Source organism: Manis pentadactyla, chromosome 9, assembly GCF_030020395.1.
Source record: "Manis pentadactyla isolate mManPen7 chromosome 9, mManPen7.hap1, whole genome shotgun sequence".
NCBI lineage: Eukaryota > Metazoa > Chordata > Mammalia > Pholidota > Manidae > Manis > Manis pentadactyla.
Genome location: NC_080027.1, coordinates 7827783 through 7850227, shown reverse-complemented (window position 1 = coordinate 7850227; position 22445 = coordinate 7827783). Strand labels below are relative to the sequence as shown.

The following is a 22445-nucleotide window of genomic DNA, read 5'->3' as shown; positions in this document are numbered from 1 at the left end:
AGTTATGTCGTTTACAAAAATATATTCTCCCATACTGTAGGATGCCTTTTTGTTCTGCTGATGGTGTTCTTTGCTGTACAGAAGCTTTTTAGTTTGATGTAGTCCCATGTGTTCATTTTTGCTTTTGTTTCCCTTGCCCGGGGAGATGAGTTCAGGAAAAAGCTGCTGATGTTTATATTCAAGAGATTTTTGCCTATGTTTTCTTCTATGAGCTTTATGGTTTCATGGTTTACATTCAGGTCTTTTATTCATTTCAAGTTTCCTTTTGAATATAGAGTTAGACAGTAATCCAGGTTCATTCTCTTACATGTAGCTGTCCAGTTTTGCCAACACCAGCTATTGAATAGGCTATCATTTCCCCACTTTATATCCATGGCTCCTTTATCATATATTAGTTGGCCATGTATGTATGGGCTTATATCTGGACTCTATCCTATTCCATTGATCTATGGGTCTGTTCTTGTGCCAGTATCAAATTGTCTTGATTACTGTGGTTTTGTAGTAGACCTTAAAGTTGGGGAGTGTAATCCTCCCTGCTTTATTCTTCCTTCTCAGGATTGCTTTGGCTATTTGGGGTCCTTGGCAGTTCCATATGAATTTTAGAACTATTTGTTCCAGTTCATTGAAGAATGCTGTTGGTATTTTGATAGGAATTGCATTGAATCTGTAGATTGCTTTAGGAAGGATGGCCATTTTGACAATATTAATTCGGCCTACCCATGAGCATGGGATGTGTTTCCATTTGTTGGTGTCCTCTTTAATTTCTCTCATGAGTGTCTTGTAGTTTTCAGGGTATAGGTCTTTCACCTCTTTGGTTAGGTTTATTCCTAGGTATTTTATTATTTTTGATGCAATTGTAACTGGAATTGTTTTCCTGATTTCTCTTCCTGCTAGTTCACCATTAATGTATTGGAACACAACAGATTTCTGTGTATTAATTTTGTATCCTGCAATTTTGATGAATTCAGTTATTAGTTCTAGTAGTTTTGGAGTGGATTCCTTAGGGTTTTTTATGCTCAATATCATGTCATCTGCAGTGACAGTTTAACTTCTTCCTTGCCAATCTGGATTCCTTGTATTTCTTTGTTTTGTCTGATTGCCATGGCTAGGACCTCCAGTACTATGTTGAATAACAGTGGGAAGAGTGGGCATCCCTGTCTTGTTCCCTATCTTAAAGGAAAAGCTTTCAGCTTCTCGCTGTTAAGTATAATGTTGGCTGTGGGTTTATCATAGATGGCCTTTATTATGTTGAGGTACTTGCCCTCTATAGCCATTTTGTTGAGAGTTTTTACCATGAATGGATGTTGAATTTTGTCAAATGCTTTTTCAGCATCTATGGAGACGATCATGTGATTTTTGTCCTTCTTTTTGTTGGTGTGGTGGATGCTGTTGATAGATTTTCAAATACTGTACCATCCTTCCATCCCTGGAATAAATCCCATTTGATCATGGTGTATGATCTTTTTGATATATTTTTAAATTCAGTTTGTTAATATTTTGTTGAGTATTTTTGCATCTGTGCTCATCAGGGATACTGACCTATAATTTTCTTTTTTTGTGGGGTCTTTGCCTGGTTTTGATATTGGAGTGATGCTGGCTTCATAGAATGAGTTTGGGAGTATTCCCTCCTCTTCTACTTTTTGGAGAACTTTAAGGAGGATGGGTATTATGTCTTCTCTAAATATCTGATAAAATTTAGCGGTGAAGCCATCTGGCCTGGGAGTTTTGTTCTTAGGTAGTTTTTTGACTACCAATTCAATTTCATTGCTGGTAATTGGTCTGTTGTTATTTTCTGTTTCTTCCTGGGTCAGTCTTGGAAGGTTGTATTTTTTTAGAAAGTTGTCCATTTCTTCTAGGTTATTTAATTTGTTAGCATATAAATTTTCATAGTATTCTCTAATAATTCTTTGTATTTCTGTGGTGTCCATAGTGATTTTTCCTTTCTTGTTTCTGATTCTGTTTATGTGTGTTGACTCTCTTTTTTTCTTGGTAAGTCTGGCTAGGGGTTTATCTATTTTGTTTATTTTCTCAAAGAACCAGCTCTTGGTTTCATTAATTATTTCTATAGTTTTATTCTTCTCAATTTTATTTATTTCTTCTCTGATCTTTATTGTGTCCCTCCTGCTACTGATTTTGGGCCGCATTTGTTCTTCTTTTTCTATTTTTATTAATTGTGAATTTAGGCTGTTCATTTGAGGTTCTTCTTTCTTGAGATAGGCCTGTATTGCAATATACTTTCCTCTTAGAACTGCCTTCGCTGTGTCCCACAGAAGTTGGGGCATTGTACTGTTGTTTTCATTTGTCTCCATATATTGCTTAATCTCTGTTTTAATTTGGCCATTGATTACTTAGGAGCATGTTGTTCAGTCTCCATGTGTTTGTGGGCTTCTCTGTTTTCTTTGCGCCGTTTCTAGTTTCTTACCTTTGTGGTCTAAGAAGTTCGTTTGTACAATTTCAATCTTTTTGAATCTACTAAGGCTCTTTTTGTGGCTAGTATGTGATCTATTCTGGAAAATGTTCCATGTGCACTTGAGCAGATTGTGTATCCTGCTGCTTTTGGGTGAAGTGTTCTGTAGATGTCTGTTAGGTCCATCTATTCTAATGTGTTGTTCAGTGCCTCTGTGTCCTTACTTTCTCTGGTTGTTCTGACCTTTGAACTGAGTGGTGTGTTGAAGTCCCATAAAAAGAATGCATTGCCTTCTATTTCCCCTTTAATTCTGTTAGTATTTGATGTACATATATCGGTGGTCCTGTGTTGGTTGCATAGATATTTATAATGGTTATATCCTCTTGTTGGACTGACCCTTTTATCATTTTGTAGTGCCCTTCTTTGTCCTGTTACTTTCTTTGTTTTGAAGTCTATTTTGTCTGATACAAGTACTGCAACTCCTGCTTTTTTCTCCCTATTGTTTGAATGAAGTACCTTTTTCCATCCCTTCACTTTTAGTCCATGTATGTCTTTGGGTTTGAAGCGAGTCTCTTGTAAGCAGCATATAGATGGGTCTTGCTTTTTCATCCATTCAGTGACTCTATGTCTTTTGATTGGTGCATTCAGTCCATTTACATTTAGGGTGATTATCGATAGATATGTACTTATGGCCATTGCAGGCTTTAGATTTGTGGTTACCAAGGGTTCAAGGGTAGCTTCTTTACTAACAGTCTGACTTAACTTGCTTATTATTCTATTACAAACACAACCTAAAGGTTGTTTTTTTTTTTCCTTCCTTTTCTTCCTCCTCCACTCTTTATATGTTAGGTGTCATATTCTATACTCTTTGTGTATCCCTTGGCTGGCTTTGTGGGTAGCTGATTTAATTTTACATTTGCGTAGTAATTAATTGGTCTGCTTCCTTTACTGTGGTTTTATTTTCTCTGGTGACAGCTATTTAGCCTTAGCAGCACTTCCACCTAGAGCAGTGCCTCCAAAATACACTGTAGAGATGGTTTGTGGGAGGTAAATTCAACTTTTGCTTATGTGGAAATTGTTTAATCTGTGATTCAAATTTAAATGATAATCTTGCTGGATAGAGTATTCTTGGTTCAAGGCCCTTCTGTTTCATTGCATTAAATACATCATGCCACTCCCTTCTGGCCTGTAAGGTTTCTGCTGAGAAGTCTGATGATAGCCTGATGGGTTTTGCTTTGTGTGTGATCTTTTTTTATCTCTCTGACTGCTTGTAATACTCTGTCCTTGTCCTTGATCTTTGCCATTTTAATTATTATATGTCTTGGTGTTGTCCTCCTTGGGTCCCTTGTGTTGGGAGATCTCTGCACCTCCATGGCCTGAAAGACTATCTCCTTCCCCAGATGGGGAAGTTTTTAGCAATTACCTCCTCAAAGACACTTTCTATCCCTTCTTTTCTTCTTCTTCTGGTACCCCTATAATGTGAATATTGTTCCATTTGGACTGGTCAGAAAGTTGTCTTATTATTCTTCTTTTCCTAGAGATCCTTTTTTCTCTCTGTGCCTCAGCTTCTCTGTATTTCTGTACTCTAATTTATAATCCATTTACTGTCTCCTCTACCTCTTCTAGTCTGCTTCCAAATCCCTCCATTGTTATGTTTCATTTCATATATTGTATTTTTCAAAATCTCTCTCTCTTTCTTGAATTTGTCCCTGAGATCTTGGATATTTTTCTGTAGCTCTGTTAGCATGATCATGATTTTTCTTTTGAAATCTTTATCAGGAAGATTAGTGATTTCAGTTTTACTGAACCTTCTCTCTGGTGTTTGAGGGATTTGGGGCTGAACAAGGTTTTTCTGCCTTTCATAATCCTCCAGAATACTGTGGAATAATAGCTTTGTGTAGGTGGTGCCCTCTAGTGCCCAGAAGCTCTACTCTCCAGAGCTGCCCAGCACCTGGAGTGAAGGTTGAGGTCACAGGTGAGTGGTGCCAGTGCCTGCCAGGACGAAAGAGCTCTTTCCTGCTTCCTAGATGCGGTGCCTGCCTCCATTGCCAGGGCCAGGGAGCTGAGTGTGCAGGGAGCAGTTTCTTGGATATGCCCCTGTAGCTGCTGTAGGCTGGGCTGCCCTCCGGCTGGCCTGGGGTTGATGGCGGGGGCAGCAGGCTTGAGAGCTGGTGCCAGTGGGGAGGAAGGAGCGGCAGGCTGCGTGTCACAGTGGGGGGTCCTCAGGGCTGTGTTGTCAGCCAGGGGGATGGAGCGCCTGAAGCTCCCCCAAGTTCCCAACCTGCTGGGCTGAGTGCACTGGGATGATTTTGTCCACCTGCCCTTTCTCCTGAGCAGAAGCTCTGTGTAATCCTTGCCCCTTTCGCAGCCCTCTCGCTGTTGGGAAGTCTTTCAAAGTGCCCACCTTTCTTTTGTCCCAGAGTGGCTCGTTGTGGGTACCTGTTCTCCACAAATGGCTGAAATCTCAGTCTCTCCAAGTATTCCACCTGTCTTTGCTTTCCAACCCCTGTCATCCCCAGAGCACCATGCAATGTGGGTTCATGTTCCCGGAGTAGATCTTCAGGGCTGGTGTTCAGCAGTCTTAGGCCTCCACTCCTTCCCCACTCTATTTTTCTTCCTCCTGCTGGTGAGCTGGGGTGTGGGGAGGGCTTGGGTCCTGCCAGATCGCAGCTTTGTTACTTTACCCTTTTCCATGAGATCTCTTTTCTCCAGATGTAGGCAGTCTGTTGCAGTCTTCCTTCTGGTCACTCGTTTAGGATTAGTTGTAGCTGCTGTATTTTCATATTATATGTGGTTTGGGGAGGAGATTTCTGCCTCACTTCTCATGCCATCTTTTTCTGGTCTCCCCTCAGGCTGCTTTTATTTGCCTGTCTTCCACCCCACATGCCTTCTTCCCAGGCATGATCAAAGGCAGGGCTCCCTTCCCAGGGAGAAGGAACGGGCCAGAAGACAGAGCCAAAGGGATAATGGAGAAACAACAAACCCCAAACACAGAATTTAAAACCTGGAGCTGAGGTGATACGTCAGGGTGTCCTCATGTTTCAGAGCGGGTATGTTCCTAAAATGTATTGCTGTATCTTACCATGAGGATACATAAAATCTGTCTAAGGTGCACCCTGGCAGCGGGTTTCAGACTCAAGAACGGAGAATTTTAATCCTCATTTTCAGATGGAGAAACTATAGTGTGACGCCTCCCTGGCAGTGCCAGGCAGCAAACATGAGCATGTTCCACATCCCAGAGTTGTGGTGGGTTGAGTTTAGAAAGGAAAGTGGGTAAGGTGAAGGTGGGGTGCCTGCAGACCACAGGCCACCCGGCATGCATGGTCGTCAATAGGACACACAGACACGGCCAAGATGGGCTCATTCCTGTTGAGCCACACCATCGTCCACACCCAGGTCACAGGCAGGGCCAAACTGGGCAAACACTGGGCCAGTGGGACCCTTTTTCCATATCACACCCTGTGGCCCCGCCCATCCTGGGGAAGCCTCATCTGCAGGAGGCTGAACATCAGTTACCTGGCAGGCAGTCCCTGCCACCCTGTAACCCATGCAGGGCTGGCCTGACCTCCAGCACTGGGGCCTCTTGCTGGGCCCCCACACCTCGAAGATGGGTCACATGGTCATAGAAGGAGTGGGGCTACTCTCAGGCTTGGATCCTGCAAGCAGAGCTGGCAAAGGGGCCACTACCCAGCTGGGGGCAGGTGCAGAGACAGCACAGGAAGGGTGCAGTGTCCAGGGACACTGGGGGTGTTACCTGGAGATTAAGGGCCTTGAGGGCTCAAGTCACCACAGCCAGAAGGCTGTGTTGGGGGGCCTGGCAGGCAGATGAACCCAGGGAACCCACCCAGGGAACCCAGGCCCTGCTTCCAGCCCCTGCGTGCGAGCTCAGTTGACCCCACGGAGCCATGGGGCAGCTCCTGGCAGATACGGGGCAGGCAGTGTCGTAGCAAGCCTGGAGAAGCAGACTAAAGGATGGAGGGCCTAGCCAGTGCTGACTTCCCCATAACTGAGCTTCAAGGGGAGTGTGCCACTACAACCCTGGCTGAGCCCTGGGTGATGTGATGGGGACTGTCCTTCAGTTTAGCTTGAAAACAACAGGCCACTGCCTTGACCGCCTGATTGAGGGTCTAGGCAGCTCCTAGCCCCCAGCCCAAGCCAGGCTGGCAGAGAGGGCTGGAGGCCACTCTGGGACACAGCTTGCCTGGCAGGGTGGAAGGGTGCAAGGGCCCCTGGAGGCTGGAGAGACAGCAGCCACTGGGCCTCATGGGCACCAGCCAGGGGAGTGAGGACCTGCCAAGATCCGGAAGACAGAGTGGCCACAGCGGATCTGGGGCCCTGGACCTGTCTCTCCAACCACCTGAGGCGGCTCCTGTTGGTGGCAAGAACATGCAGACCCGGAATGTCTGTGACCTGCATCATCCCCATTTCTTGGAGGGAAGGTGAAGGCAGCCTCCCCATAAGTCTCGACGCCCTTGCTCTGCCACATGCGCTGCACAAGGAGAGGCTTGCCTTTCACCTTGGAAACTGGGAAGCTGGGTCTGTGGACGGCACACGCCCCACCCGCCTGCCACCATGCTGTGGACTTCCCAACAGAAACATGCATTACCAGGCATGGCGTGGCTGCTCTGCAGGGCACCACGTCGCATTGTGTCCCACCCCTCCCTACCCGCCGCCCACGCTAACCCCGCAGCGGTGCTCAGGCCAGGGCCTCCGAGCCCACCCACCCCCTCTCCTCAGCACTGTTTCCTTTGGACGTTGACTGACTGCACCCCAAAGGATGACGAAGCCTTTAGCTATACCAGAGCCACCTTGGGGTTTGTTCTGAGAACTCTCATTCACAAATGATTTCTAAACAGAACATTTTCTATTTTGATTGGAATCCTTGTCCAAAAACTTGGCAATACAGGTAAATACATTTCCCCTCATAAAAAGGGCCTTTAAGGAGCACGCCTCTTTCAAGGGCCTCTTCAGCTGGTCCACAGCTGCGAACGGAAGGTGTGCCCATGGGACCAGGGCCAGGCGGTGTCTTCCCTGTAGAACAAAGTGACCAAACACCAAGGCAAAAAAGCAGCAAGTGGATCAAAAAAAGGTTTATTTGAATATTTAATTTAAAAAAATCATACCTATGAGATGTGCTACAGAAATTTAGATACAGTAATTGCATATAAAACCCGACCTAACTGTGGTAAAGCAAGGATTCCGCAGAGATGCACTTCAGGAAAGAGGGCGCGTCCCTCATCATGAACGTCCCAAACACCCAAGGCCATGCCATGTGCCCCCTCAGACACTGCCCCTGACCATGGGCAGGCGTCGCTGGGCTGCTGGTCTCTCGGGAAGGCAACACGCCCCACGCAGCCTCCACAGGGGCATCTGGGTCAGAGCCCTCCTTCTGGTTCACTTTGTATTTGTAGCCAAGTCACTCAATCAAACCTTACTGTCCTTTGACATATTTTGGCAAAAAGCGCATGACTGTCGATGGGCAGAACGTTTTAGGCAGTGTGCGACAGAGAAGGCACCTGCCCTCCCACAGGACAGACAGCTGGACTGCGCAGGCCAGGGCGGGGCGGGCAATCTGAAAGGACACTGAGTGCTGGGGGCGGGAGGAGGGCGCAGCGTCGGGGCAGATGAGGAGGCGGCCTGGCAGAGGGACCGGGTCTTTGGGAAAACCTGTCAAATGCCATGAATGCAAGGCTGCCCCACATGATGCTAAGCTAGCCGAACTCCAGCCGTTTCTGAGTCTGACTTCCCGCCAGGCCCTCCCGCTTCCTCCAAACGAAGGCCTTGGGGCAGTGACCGCAGTCCAGTGCCCCCACACTGCCCAAGCGGCCCACAAAGGAGGGAGCGATCCTCGTGCTGGTCATGGGGTCCTGACCGATGACAGTGGGGCAAGGACAACAAGCCAAGAGAACTACAGGTCCCTGAAGTGGCTCAGCGTGACATCAATTTGGCAAGAAAGGAAATACCTTAAACTCATAAAAATAATTACCCAAGTCCTCCTAAGAAACATGACCGCAATATATTAGCAAATTCTGTGGCATAAACATTTCCCAGGCATGAGCAGAAGCTTAAAATGTAAAGCAGGATGTACGGCCCTGGGCCTGAGCAGGCACAGAAGGCAGGGCAGGCGGGCAGGACCGGAGCTACTGCCGCAGCTCCACGTAGTTGGCAGGGAAGAGCCCGTACCTGCCCTTGCAGAGCCCGCGCCACCAGCCGTCATCGATCATTTCAATGTTGGTGATGATGTCATCCGGGTCGAAGGAGATTTCGTCATCACCCGCTAGAAGACGGCACAAAGGGGGACAGTGGAACCCCATGCCTCCCACCGGCTGCAAGAGCACGGGCTGGGGACAGGGCAGGGCCCTCACGCCAACCACCTGCTTCGTGACCTGGCTGCAGCCCTGCCTGCCTGCCTGCCGTCCCTGGGGACCTGGGGGTGTGGCGATGGGCCAGGGTGGCTGAGTGGTCAGGGCCCTGAGGTACATGTGCGGGGATGGCAGGGCTGGGAGGTGCTAGGGTAACACACCACGTTCTAGAAGTTATCCAGACACCAGACTGCAGCACACACACGGGAATATACGTGTGCATGTGTGCACACAAGGGTGGGGGGAAGTTCTCCCTTGGCCAAAGGCCGACCACCACGACTGGAGGGGACTGCAGAGGGACCCAGGGACCTGGGTCCCGGGACAAGACCCCAGAGGAGACAGCACCCAGACATGACAGGGTCTCCGCACTGGCTTCTGCACTGGGGAGTGTGCTTTTAACGGAGCAGCACACCCAGTTTTAGTGAATTCACATGGGAACTTGGGGGCATGGGGCAACCCTGTAGTGCAGCTATAGACTTCAAATGCTCAGAGAAAGACTAAACGGGGGGTGTGCACACGCGTGTGTATATGTGTGTGTATGCATGTACATAGGTATAGAGAATTTGTCTAACTTTGAAACTGCTTCAAAATAAACTATAAATTGTAAGTTTAAATATATATAAATAATGTATAAAAATATAGCTGAAATACACCACTTAAAATGTAACTATGAAATAAGTGATTGACTTCTCTGCACTACACTGACACTCTGAGGCCAGATGCCCGAGTGGGAGCCCCTGGTGCCCCCCACTTGCGTGTGCCGTGGGCCTCACCAGCCTGGTAGTCATAGAGGGCGATAGCTGTGATCCCGAGGTCATTTTCATACTCATCATAGGTGTTTTCCTCTGAAAACAAACCAAGACAAAGTGAGCAATGACCCAAGTTCCCCCAACGCCCGCGGCTTTAGCCGCTGTGGGACGCCCTCCCTAAGGCGGGACTGCCGGGGCCCCGAGGGCCCCCAGGCCGAGCTCCAGGACACCAGCGCCTCCTGTCACCCGCAGGACTCCCGCTCTCTGGGGGCAAGTCCGATTCCCAACTCTGACGCTACCGGTATGGGCAATTATCTCGATAGGTTTTATGACAGCTTTCAGTGTCTAATTTCCTGATGGGCTTCAAAGGATAACTTTTTAGATTTTAAAGACTTAGCACTTTGAGGAAGGGTCATATCCTGAGTGACGGCCAGCGGGAGGCAGCTGGTCACACACCTCTCGTCACACTCGGGGAAGTGAGAGCGCTGCCCTGATGTTCTGACACCAGTTTTTGTATGACTCCACGCGGGGGAGAGGTTTGTGTTAGATCTGTCCTTAATATATTAAAGGAAACCTCATCTTTAAAAATGAGAGACCGGCTTTAGCGTTCATCCACCTGAAATATCTGCATCATTTCCTGAGTTTATGGAAGTCATCTTTAGAATTCAAGACACCCTGGCTTCCTGGAGCTGGGCACTCTGTGCCCGGAGAACGCCCACAGGCTTCCACGCGGGAGAGACAACAGAAGCGCCTTCCTTCATGCCCGCCCTGCCCAGCACCGGCAGGGATCTTCCTGTAGCCCCTCAGGGGCCATGCCAAGCCCCCTGTGGTCCAGAGCTGCCCCAGCAGGGGATGAATACCCTGCCGACATAGGTGAATGGGCAGGGCAGCTGATGGGGACACAGACTCACAGAAGGGCAGGGGCTGAGGGGAATTTCTCAGGGGACCCCCTACCTGCTGGATAGTGGCCCTGAGTGTCTGTGCCTTCATGAACGGACTCCAGAGCATGGGCCAGGCCCTGCTGGCTGCTGGCCTCCTGAGGACCGCCGGCCTCCATGCTGTACACGGGCTCGGGCTCGGGCTCAGGCCCGCTCACAGGGCCTCCCCGGCTTGGCTCGGCCCCGAACAGCACCAAGTCCTGGGGGAGACAAGGAGATGTTCGAGTGGCCCGTGCTGGGTCACCAGCACATGGACTACTTTCTAGTCCCAGCAGGACTGAGGAAACAGACATGGGGACCAGGAGGCAATGCCTGCTAACGTTCCGAGAATGCTGGGGTCCTGCCACGGTGAGGCAGCGTTACGAGGGCTACGTGCCATCTCCTCTTGACCGATCCCATCCTCCCACCCCAACACCCTGAGTCCTGGAGTAACTAAGCCACACGGCCCATCCAGAAAGGCACACCTGCCCGCGCTGCTGCTGCAGCTGAAGCCTGGCTCCCTGGGTCCTGGCCCAGACCTCCGAAGGCCACCCAAAGCCCCCGAGGACCAGCCACCCTCCCACACCCGACAGCGGCTTTGCCTCACCTGCCCCGCTGCCCGGAGCAGCCAGACCCAAGGCTGCGGGGCAGTCCCAGCCCAACCCTCTGCCCCAGCCAGTGAGTCACATGCAAGTAGGCTGGGAGGAGACCCGCAGCCATCTGCCAGTCCTGTGCCCTGTGCCATCTCCAGCCCAGCTCTGCCTGCCAGCCCGCTCTGCTCTGTCTCGGGCCCTGGGACTCAGAAGCCCTCAGGAAAGCTCTGAACTCTGTGCCATCACCTGCGGTTTTAATGGGTGCTTCCACCAGGGCCCACCCGAAGGCACCTTGGGGGTCATAGGACAGGCACACATGGGGGAGCTCCACTAAGAGCCACTGGTCAGGCGTGAGCTTTGATGGGAGGCAAGCAGCATGCGTGGGGGGCCCATGGAAGCCATGAGGAAGGCCACCTCTGCCTTGGGCACGAGAGCCACTCAAGGACCAAACCACAAGGCCCAGTGTCCTTTGGGCAAGTTTCCCCCAACACGAGGGGAACAGACTGGAGAATGACAGGCCAGGACATGGGGTGGGGGTGCCCTGAGCAGGTCACAGGGTGGGGGCGCCCTGAGCAGGTCACGGGGTGGGAGCGCCCTGAGGTCATGGGGTGAGGGCGCCCTGAGCAGGTCATGGGGTGGGGGTGCCCTGAGCAGGTCACAGGGTGGGGGTGCCCTGAGCAGGTCTCAGGGTGGGGGCACTCTGAGGTCACGGGGTGGGGGTGCCCTGAGGTCTCAGGGTGGGGGCACCCTGAGGTCACGGGGTGGGGGTGCCCTGAGCAGGTCTCGGGGTAGGGGCACCCTGAGGTCACGGCGTGGGGGCGCCCTGAGCAGGACACAGGGTGGGGGTGCCCTGAGAAGGTCTTGGGGTGGGGGCGCCCTGAGCAGGTCACGGGGTGGGGGTGGCCTGAGGTCTCGGGGGGGGGGCCCTGAGCAGGTCACGGGGTGGGGATGGCCTGAGGTCTTGGGGTGGGGGCGCCCTGAGCACGTCTCGGGGTGGGGGCACCCCATCATGTAGTGCTGCCTGCCGATCTCCTCGCCCCTCTGAGGACAGCATGGCGCTCAGGGAACAGCTTCTCAGCAGGACGTGGTGACAGGGATGGCTCAGAGCTCCTGCTGACACCGTGTCATGGGCCACAAGGCCACGCACGCAGCACTGCCCAGGGGTCTGCAAGGACATGGCTGCCACATAAAAGGAGTGGCAGTTCGAGGAGGTGACCCTGTGGGGATGTGGCTGTGGCCCCACCCCGAAGCCCAGGCCCATAGCTACCCCAATTTCATGGGCTACCTTTACGCCTCAGCTGAGTGAGTCAAGTGAGTATTTTTTGATTCAGGGACAGGAGGGGACAACGGCCAGTCCTCCGGGTACAGGCACAGAGCAGCATTTGGGGGACTAGTGATGTACAACCAAGGGGAGATCGGCAGCCTGGTGCCAGGGACTTCCAGAAGGAAGGCGGTCACTGCCAAATGCAGCAGAGGAAGTGATGTAAGGACCAGAGGGTGTCAGGAGCCCTTGCCAGGGGCACTGGGCTAGGTGAGGACGGGGATGCGTCCCGGGAGCCCAGTGGGGCAGGCTGTGCACCTGAGGCCACCCAGCGCTCAGGGAGGCTGCTCTCCAGGCCGCCCTCTTGGACGCCACCCAGCAGAGCGGCGAGGGGTCTCCTCTGCATTCCCAGTGCAGACGAGAGAAGGCTGCCTCCGCATCAGACTCGTCTGCAAACTGAGTGAAGACACCAACCTCACAGACAGGGCCTGAAGGCGGCTGCTCCCGGGCCGGTGGGGCCGTGGGGGACGCAGGGGCGGGCGGCTCCGGGGCTCTAGCTTGCTCCTGTGATCAAAAGACAAGCAGCGGTCAGAACGTCACCAGGTCACCCGAGACTGCGTGGCTGCCGCAAGGACAACTGGATTTCAGAGAAAGGTCGCACTCAGGCCGGGAGCACTCTCTGCCAGAGGGATGAGCAGGTGCCCCAAGTGTGCAGCCCAAGCTCTGTGAGGTTTAAGGGTTTGCTTTGAAGTGAAGGTGGTGCAGTCAGACCAGTGTCACCTGGGGCCCGCCCTGCCCGCCACTGACAGGATTTGGGGGTCTGGGTCGATGTTGTTCATGGTACGTTACAGACTTGGGGGACCTTACAATGGGCCAGTATATTTTTTGGGTAGGGTGGACATGAATCTTTGCAGCCAGAGGGTGGACTGTGGTGGACAGAATGGCCCCTCCAAGAGGCTAACGTCCCCATCCTCAGATCCTGCGAATGCATGACCTTGCAAAGGGCAAAGGGATGGAGACATATGGGAACAAATGAAGGACCTGCAGCAAAGTTGCAGGATACAAAATTAATACACAGAAATCTGTTGCTTTCCTACACATTAATGATGAACTAGCAGAAAGAGAAATCAGGAAAATAATTCCATTCACAACTGCATCAAAAAGAATAAAATATCTAGGAATAAACCTAACCAAGGAAGTGAAAGACCTATACCCTGAAAACTGCAAGACACTCTTAAGAGAAATTAAAGAGGTCACTAACAAATGGAAACTCATCCCATGCTCCTGGCTACGAAGAATTAGTATTGTCAAAATGGCCATCCTGCCTAAAGCAATCTACAGATTCAATGCAATCCCTATCAAATTACTGACAGCATTCTTCGACAAACTGGAACAAATAGTTCTAAAAGACCAACAAAGACCCCAAATAGCCAAAGGAATCCTGAGAAGGAAGAATAAAGCTGGGAGCATTCCCCAACTTCAAGCTCTACTACAAAGCCAAAGTAATCAAGACAATTGGTATCAGTACAAGAACAGACCCATATAGTAGTGGAACAGACTAGAGTCCAGACATTAACCCAAACATATATGGTTAGTTAATATACAATAAAGGAGCCATGGACATACAATGGGGAAATGACAGCCTTTTCAATAGCTGGTGTTGGCAAAACTGGACAGCTACATGTAAGAGAAGGAAACTGGATCACTGTCTAACCCCATACACAAAAGTAAATTCAAAATGGATCAAACACCTGAATATAAATCATGAAACCATAAAACTCTTAGGAAAAAACATAGGCAAAAATCTCTTAGACATAAACACGAGCAATTTCTTCATGAACATATCTCCCCAGGCAAGGGAACAAAAGCAAAAATGAACAAGTGGGACTATATCAAGCTGAAAAGCTTCTGTATAGCAAAGGACACCATCAGTAGAACAAAAAGGCATCCCACAGTATGGGAGAATATATTCATAAATGACATATCCAATAAGGGGTTGACATCCAAAATATACAAAGAGCTCATGCACCTCAACAAACAAAAAGCAAATAATCCAATTAAAAAATGGGTGAGTATCTGAACAGACAGTTCTCAAAGAAGAAATTCAGATGGCCAACAGGCACATGAAAAGATGCTCCACATTGCTAATCATCAGAGAAATGCAAATTAAAACCACAATGAGATTATCACCTCACACAAGTTAGGATGGCCACCATCCAAAAGACAAACAACAAAAAACAAAAAAATGCTGACGAGGATGTGGAGAAAGGGGAACCCTCCTGCACTGCTGGTGGGAATGTAAATTAGGTCAGCCATTGTGGAAAGCAGTATGGAGGTACATCAAAAAACTAAAAATAGGAATACCATTTGACCCAGGAATTCCACTCCTAGGAATTTACCCCAAGAATGCAGCAGCCCAGTTTGAAGAAGATGTATGCACCCCTATGTTTATCGCAGCACTATTTACAATAGCCAAGAGATGGAAGCAAACTAAGTGTCCATCAGTAGGTGAATGGATAAAGAAGATGTGGTACATATACACAATGGAATGCTATTCAGCCATAAAAAGGAAACAAATCCTACCATTTGCAACACCATGGATGGAGCTAGAGGGTATTATGCTCAGTGAAATAAGCCAGGTGGAGAAAGACAAGTACCAAATGATTTCACTCATATGTAGAGCATAAGAACAAAGGAAAAACTGAAGGAACAAAACAGCAGCAGACTCACAGAACCCAAGAATGGACTAACAGTTACCAAAGGGAAAGGGACTGGGGAGGGTGGGTGGGAAGGGAAGGATAAGAGGGAAAAAGGGGCATTATGATTAGCACACATAATGTAGTCGGGAGGGGGCACGGGGAGGGCGGTACAACACAGAGAAGTAGTGACTCTACAGCATCTTACTACGCTGACGGACAGTGACTATAATGGGGTTTGTAGGGGGGGACTTGACATTAGGGGGAGTCTAGTAACCACAATGTTGCTCATGTAATTGTACATCAATGATACCAAAAGAAATGAAGGACCTGGTATGGACTACCCCATGGCCTGTCCAAGAGAGACAAGTACGTGAGACTGAGTAGGAGATGCGATGACAGGCATGATGGCAGACGGGCCACGGGCCCAGGAGCACCGGTGCCTCTAGGCGCTGGGGAGGCAGGAACAGACCCTCCCCTAGAGCCCTGAGTGGGGACCAGAGGACCACGCCCTTCAGGACTCCACCCTCGAGCTGGGAAATAGCAGATGCTGGTCTGCAGACCCTAGGATTGTGGTACTTTGATACAGCAGCCCCAGGACTCTAGCACTGACAGCCCCAGGCTGTGTTCTTCTCCAGCTAAGGGATCAGAGGTTCCAGGGCAGGTGAGTGGTGTGCCCAGCACCCAGGTGAGGCAGTGGCACAAAGAGGCGACACCCTCCCCTCCCTCCAGGCCCCTAGGCCGCCTCCCTAACCAGGGTGGCACTGCTGTCATCTCGTTGTAAAGAAAACCGTCCCGGCTCCTGAGACCTAAGCACAGCTTGTGACACCCGTGTGGCTTTGCCTGACCCACACCAGGACAGTCACAAGTTCACACGTGGCCTGGAACCACCTGTCTTAAGTACCCAAGGCAGGAGAGCACTTCCAGGAGGGGCTGGCTAAGCGAGGGCCTCAGGAGCCCCAGCCTGCTGCTCACTACACGGGGACACGAGGCTGTCCATTTACACCAGTCACTTTACAAGGCTCTGCGACAGTCCCTCTGGAAGCTAGCTGGGCACAGAGAAATGCCTTCTCTGCGCAAGCTACGGGTACTGCAGAGTCAAGGCTGTGGCTCTGCAGCAGGCGGCCTGGAGCACGCCCTCCCCGCCACCCGGAGCCCGGAGCCGGAGCACCGCCCACCACGTGGCCGTGGAAGAGGGGCGGCAGGGCTGAAATGGGACAGGCAAGCAGAAGTGGCAGTGAGAGAACCCCCACCGGCGGCCAAAGGCGTCTCCCCTCAAGCAGCCCGAGGTGCTGCACCTCTTGGGGGCTGACGGCACCCAGGCAGCAGGGCCTAAAACCGCAAGGCATAAAATGAGGAAGGTGTTCGTTACCGGGAAGACGACAGGCTGTGGGGCAGCGCCCGTCAGCGTGTGCACCGGTGTGCTGAGCTGCAAGAACTAACGAGCACCTGCTCACAGTGCAGGACAGACACAAGTAAACGGCAGATTCAGGCCGCGGCATTTTCTACCTATCACACATTAACTCTCTCCACCGTCCATTCTCCCCTGACGGAAGTTCTCGGAGCCCCGGCCACTGGGTGGGGGGAAGAAGCGCCCCAAGTCAGAGGTTTACGGTCCAGAAAACAACTTCCGACGTGTCATTCCAGATTCTACTCCGCACCTACCCCGGAAGGCCGTGGCTTCCCACCCCCACTCTACGCGTGAGAACCAGAGGCGGCGGGCTGAGGGTGAGCAGGTGGTGAGGGGCCGGGGCCGCCAGACTCAACGCCCCCGGAACCCGCAGGAAGGAGAGGCTGCGCCCCCCCCTCAGCCCCCTGGCTCCCACCTCCGCGCGTGGGGAAACAGTCCCAAGGCCACACGGATCGGTGGCAGACCCAGCCTGTGGGGGCAGTGCCGCTCCTGCCGGGAGGACTCCTGGATCCCCAGCCCTCCCCGGAGGGTGATGGCCAGATCGGGGACTGCTGCGGACGCACTGGACGCGGCCCGGCACAGGGAGGACGGCAGCAGCGCGGTGCAGACACGGACGGGCAGCCGGCTGGAGGCAGGCGGGCGCCGACCGTCCGGCGTCGGCAGTGGGAAGCCTGAGTGCTTGCGCAGCCAGAGGCAGGGGTCCTAGGAGCACAGCCCTACACGGGGGTCCAGGGTGTTTCCTGCCGGGCCTCAGGCACGGAGAGAGCCGCGCCCGGCCCCCCGGGCCCACTCACGTCCAGCTGCCTGCGCGCCGCCTGCTGCTCCTGCCGCTCCTTCGCCATCCGCTGGGCTCGCTCCGCCTCCGCCTTCCGCCTGCCCTCCTGCTCTCTCTCCTTCGCGAGGTTTTCGAAGTTGGCTCTGATGTGGCTTGCTTTGCTGGTCGCTGCAGAGGGGAGGAGAGATGGCACGTGACGCCAGAAGCCCTCCATCTCCCCGCAGCCGGGCACTTGGCCCTGCCGCCAGCTCAGCCCCGCCTGGCGGTCTCTGTGCCCACCTGCCTACTGACCGCCCAGCAGGACGCACGAGGCAGACGAGTGCCACGAGCCTTGCGTCTGGAGCAGCTTTACGTGCCAAGCAGCACTGCGCTCCTCGCCACTGCGTGCCCAGGGGCAGGGGCCAGCAGCCCCGAAGGATGCCCGGGATGAAGCACCGACTGGCGGCGACCCTCAGCCCTGGAGGTGCATCGCTTACTCCCTCACGTGATACGGCAGAGGAGCAAACACCACTGCACAGGGAAGGGGGGCTGCTGCCATTACCCGAGTGTGCAGTGGGGCCGGTCGTTCTGAAGCATCCCTGTCTGCGGTCACAGAGGGCAGGCTACGGCCCGGCCCAGTCTGGCCCTTGCCCAGATGGGTCCGTCAAGTCATGTCGAAAAAACCAAAAGTAGCTGTGCCACAAGGGCCCTCAGGGTGATCCCGGAAAGGCTAGGCTCACATGTGTCTCCTTCTGCTTGCAGCCTTCCTCTTGCCCGCAGCACTTCCCTGGGACACCAGGAGGCATGGAATGCCTTCCTGGGAAAGCCCGGGGCGGGGGGACTGCTAGGACGCACCTGCTTCGACAGGGACGGTCTTCTGGTAAGCGGAGGCCACCTTGGAAACATCCTCAAAGGTGGAAGCATTCTGCCCAGAGATGGAAGGGAAGTTAGGAGAGCACTTTTCTCCTCCACACCCTGTGACGTTTCTGCCTGCAGGTGAACGCCTGCCCTCGATTCCAGAAGAACCAGCCAGAGAGCCCAGAGGTTTCACGGCCACCTTGGCTGGCAAAGCGAGGGAGGCACGAGGAGCTGATACCCATCAGCTGGTGACCATGTGAGTCAGAGCAGAGATACTTACCCTGGGGTCGTGGGGGTGATGAGCAGAGCACAGAGCACTTTCTGGGCAGTGAACGACGGAGTATGAGGCCTCAGAATGGTGGGTTCCACCCAACCACAGAACAGACACCACCCGAGTGGCCCTGACGGACCCTGGGGACCCTAGGGGGTCACGACGCGTCAGAGAGGACTCACGGGCTGCGACACGCATGCCGTCTGGTGGGCGTGTGGGTAACGGGAGGCTGTTCACGGGGGGGCAGGGGTGTGGAAAATCACTGTGCCTTCCTCTCAAATCTGATAAAACTGCTCCAAGAACATACAGCTAGAACAAACCCCCAAAACACCCCCCCATCTGCGTGGTCCTGAACCAGCTCTGTTCTTCTCCAGCCCCCCCACCCCCAAGAGAGGCCCGAGTGTTCACAGGGGCCCAGAGAGGACACGCTGGGACATGCCCCGGTCTCACCTGGCCTGAGCGCCCACGCCACCCCACCAGCGAGATCACACCTTCTTTGGTAGGGGACCCAGCTCTGTCTGGCTGAGGTGACACCAGTGACTGCCGCTTACAGGCTGACGCAGCCGCACACTGGCAGGAGCCTGGAGCCCACCAGCCACCCCCAGTTTCATGGTAAGCAAACACTTCTAATGAAACACACCTGGGCTCAGGACAGACACTGCTTTTCTGACACTTAAAACCAGGGGAGAGGCGCCCAAGCAGGCGTGTGACTGAAGCCGACCTGGTTCCAGCCCACGTGAGCAGCACGCCTCCCCAAGGCTCTGGCTGGCCACCGCATGGAGGCCTGGTCAGCACTCTGGGGGTGGGCTGCCCCACCTTCCCCCATAGCCCCGTGCTTCTCTGGCAGTCACCCAGCAGCCCGCCACCGTTCCATGCCCAGAGGCACCTGGGCTGAGTGCCTGCAGCACCCAGAGGCACCTGGCACCCCCGCCTCATCTCCGAGGGCAGCTGCTTAGCTGCTCTGACCAAACCCTCTCCCACTTCCAGGCCCCCTGCCCCACCAGCACCGCCCCAGGCCTGCCTCCTCTTTCCAGAACAAGCCCTAGCACCCGCACTTCCCACTGCCCCAGAGCTCCTGCCTGCCCAGAGCCAGGGAGGGGGCAATGGTGGACGCTGGCATTTCCCCAACGCCTCCTTGCCGCATCTGGGGTGATTCTGCATCCAGCTGGCCCACGACCCCTCCCGGTGCCCACCACCTGCCCTGTCCACCCGACTGTCTAGCAGTAGTACCGTCCTCTGCACAGTCTCTTGGCATCCCCGTCCCCTACAGTCTCGGTGTCCCATTTCCTGGCCAAGGCCCACACACCCCTCAAAACTGAGCTCAGGTGTGCACCTCCCTCATGACCCCGCAGCCTGAGCCTGGACTCGCTCCCAGCCCGCGCACAGTCACGTGGAGGAGTCCCCGGGGTGACAACCATCTGTGCGGCCGACTGTGACCCGGAGGGAAGCGTAAGGGCTCTGAGGGCCACCCTGCCACCCATGACCACAGGCACAGGACCCGCAGGACAGCCTCCGCTCCACTCCGCTGGCTGAGGGGCCAGGAGCACATGGAGCCCCAGTGCGGGTGATGCCCCTAAGTCTGCACTCTGCCGTGGTTGGACTGTGGGCCAGAAAAGCAACCTGGCGTGCTTAGCCTGACTCCCTGGGACTGTGTGACCAATCGAAAACGGGAGTCCCTGGTGAGAGAAACAAGTGTTTCCATGGCAACACCCAAAGGGCGGCCCGTGGTTAGGGTCCAGCTCCAGGGGATGCCATCCGTGGGCCCTGGGCCCGGAGAGCTTGCTGAGCTCTCCTAATGCAGCCAGGGGCGCCAAGGAACTCAACTTCCTCTCTGGTTCACTGCTAATCACTTCAAATTCAAATAGCCGTGCATCCCAAAGATTTGGGTTGGCCTTGGAGTCTAAATGTCTGGGTCCCAACGGTGGCCAGGCGCTAGCCTGCCTGGCCAGGAGCCCCCAGGGACAGAACAGGCAGGGCACACCCGGCTGTGATACTTTAGCCGAGCCTGGCATGCGGGAAACATCATCCAGTGTTTGTGCACCTGAAACGGGAGCTGCGTGCCCCCGAGCCCATCAGGGCACAGCCAGATGCCCCGAGCTGGCCCGTCCGCAGAAACCACAAAGCCTGCATCTGGGGACTTACCTTATCCATCCGGTCCTTCTGCACCCCGTATTTTCCACCGAATCCTTTGGCGTAGTCTGAAACATGGCAGAACACAGCACTTACTCTCAGGCTGGGGCAGTGTGGTCCCAACAGCACACGCATGCAAACAGCCCCTGGACACCCCAAGGAAATGCACCCCGAGCCAAAGGAAATGAGAGCCAGCAACGAGGACTCTGTGTGCAGGCAGGAAAGAGGCTGTGCATACTCCCCGTGCTCTCCCGAGGGACAGAGGGGTGCAGGCGGGCTGGCAGGCAGTGAGCTGAGGAGGGCCCAGTGCGGGCCTCTGGCAATGCGCCACTTCCATAGCACAGGCTTCCACCAACACGGTGGCTGGTCCCTGCCACCCCGTGCTCCTGCCCCTCTGAGCGCCAAAGGGGCCCCATCACAGGTTCTCCCTTGCTTTTGAAGAGAAAAAACAGTCCACGGGGGAAACCCAGCCAGTACCTGGGTCACAGCAGCACAGACCTAGGTGATAGTGCCACTGGCACGCATGCTGACGGCCCAAACAGTCCATCTCCACGTGCCTGCCAGATCAGCCCAAGGTGTGTGCCTCCCTCGTCTGAACTTGCCCCCAAGTCCTGACTCAAGGATTGAAAGCCTGAGCTCTGCCCTGCACGGCCAGGTCACCACTCTAGTCCCAGGGGCATCTCCAGGCCCTGACCGCCACGTCTGAATTTTGATGGTATTCAAGTAACTGCTCTAAGGAAAAACGCACTCGCCACTCAGGCTCCCGGGGCACACCTAGAACCCCCCATCCCTTCTCAGCTGCGTGTATACTGTTCGGCTCTGTGTGGAGAAGTTATACATGGATGGTGTCACCAAAATCAAAAGCAAACAAAAAACATCTCCCTCCCCTCAAAAAACACCACCACAAATGAAACGGAACCCCAGAGAACAGGGGCGCCTGGGGCCCCTTGTGGCCACCAGCCTCTGGACGTCTCGGCTCGCCCTGGAGGCCGGGGGGTGGCTCACTCAGCTCCACGCAGCAGCCGTGATGAGCTCCTGTGCAGGTTTGCTGGGAGGCCAGAGGCTCCCCGGTCCAGAAAGGAGCCATGTTATGGGATCAGACTGACGCCCCTGACAAACCGCCACCGTGTTTCACCAAACACGAACCCCAGAGGTTATGGGGGGAAAGTGAATGGGGAGACGGGGTGACCACATAGAGCAATGACCCTGGGTTGAAGATGCCCGAGAGCCCCTGACCAGCGCCAGTTGGAGACTCGGAAGGCGGAGCCCCCGAAGTCTGTGCTAGAAGTGGCTGCACTGGACGGGGAGGGCAGGGGGGCAGCAGGTGGGGGCTGGTGAGCAACTGTGCCTTGCTGGGACTCGTGCTTGGCCAGTCTCTCCTGGTAATCAAACCCCACAGCACAGGAGTCCTGCCTCTCGGACTGAACACCAAATCTGCCTCCGAAACCAGTCTTATAATCTGAAAATCCACAAGCGACAGAGAAAACAACCAAGAGAGGAAACACAGTTCAGTTAGAATCGTGTGAGCATGTGCGAGAGTCAGACACGTCACTGAGCCGAGCAAGGGCCCGGCCGGGCTCAGAGCCAGTGGGCCGGCTCCCGGTCCCAGACTGCTGCCGCGGGGCTCCCAGGCCACAGCACAGACTTAGAATCTGCACACTGCAGCCAAGGTCTGCAGACAGGTCAGGAGCTGTACTTAAGACAATTCCATCAAGGCACTCCATGCTTTGGGGTTTCATCCTAGGCTCCTACCCACGCTGCAGACAAGAGAACGCATCTCTGTGCATGCAGAGAAAGAGACACATCATACATCAAGTATCCCAGGCAGCTATCAGTCCCCGCCCGCCCCCACTTCCCACTATGCGGGCGGGAAGGACAAGTGGGTGGAGGTCTGGGTCCGACTCAAAGGTTCTCCCACCCCGCACCCCACTTTCCTGGGGATGGGGTTCCATTCTCATAGAACAGCAGCAGCATCTGCTTTCATAAACTGTAGGGCACTTTATCAACGAATTCAGCCTGTGGGCACCGTCCCCCTT

The 22445-nt window shown here is 53.7% G+C and overlaps 1 protein-coding gene across 4 annotated transcripts in view; it reads right to left on the bottom strand.

Annotated features, from left to right (window-relative positions):
- Positions 1–7482: 7482 nt before the first annotated feature.
- The window catches only part of CTTN (cortactin), a 29485-nt gene continuing 14522 nt past the window's right edge, over positions 7483–22445 (bottom strand). For 3 of the 4 annotated variants that reach the window (XM_057506709.1, XM_036876027.2, XM_057506708.1), the window contains 8 exons: positions 21758–21868; positions 20422–20477; positions 18006–18075; positions 17191–17339; positions 12764–12853; positions 10473–10656; positions 9543–9614; positions 7483–8684 (listed from right to left, as the gene is read on the bottom strand). In XM_057506709.1, coding sequence (XP_057362692.1) covers positions 8548–8684; positions 9543–9614; positions 10473–10656; positions 12764–12853; positions 17191–17339; positions 18006–18075; positions 20422–20477; positions 21758–21868 — 869 coding nt within the window. In that variant the 3' untranslated portion in view covers positions 7483–8547. The remainder of the gene's footprint in view (positions 8685–9542; positions 9615–10472; positions 10657–12763; positions 12854–17190; positions 17340–18005; positions 18076–20421; positions 20478–21757; positions 21869–22445) is intronic. The other variant, XM_036876028.2, reaches the window with a different exon arrangement.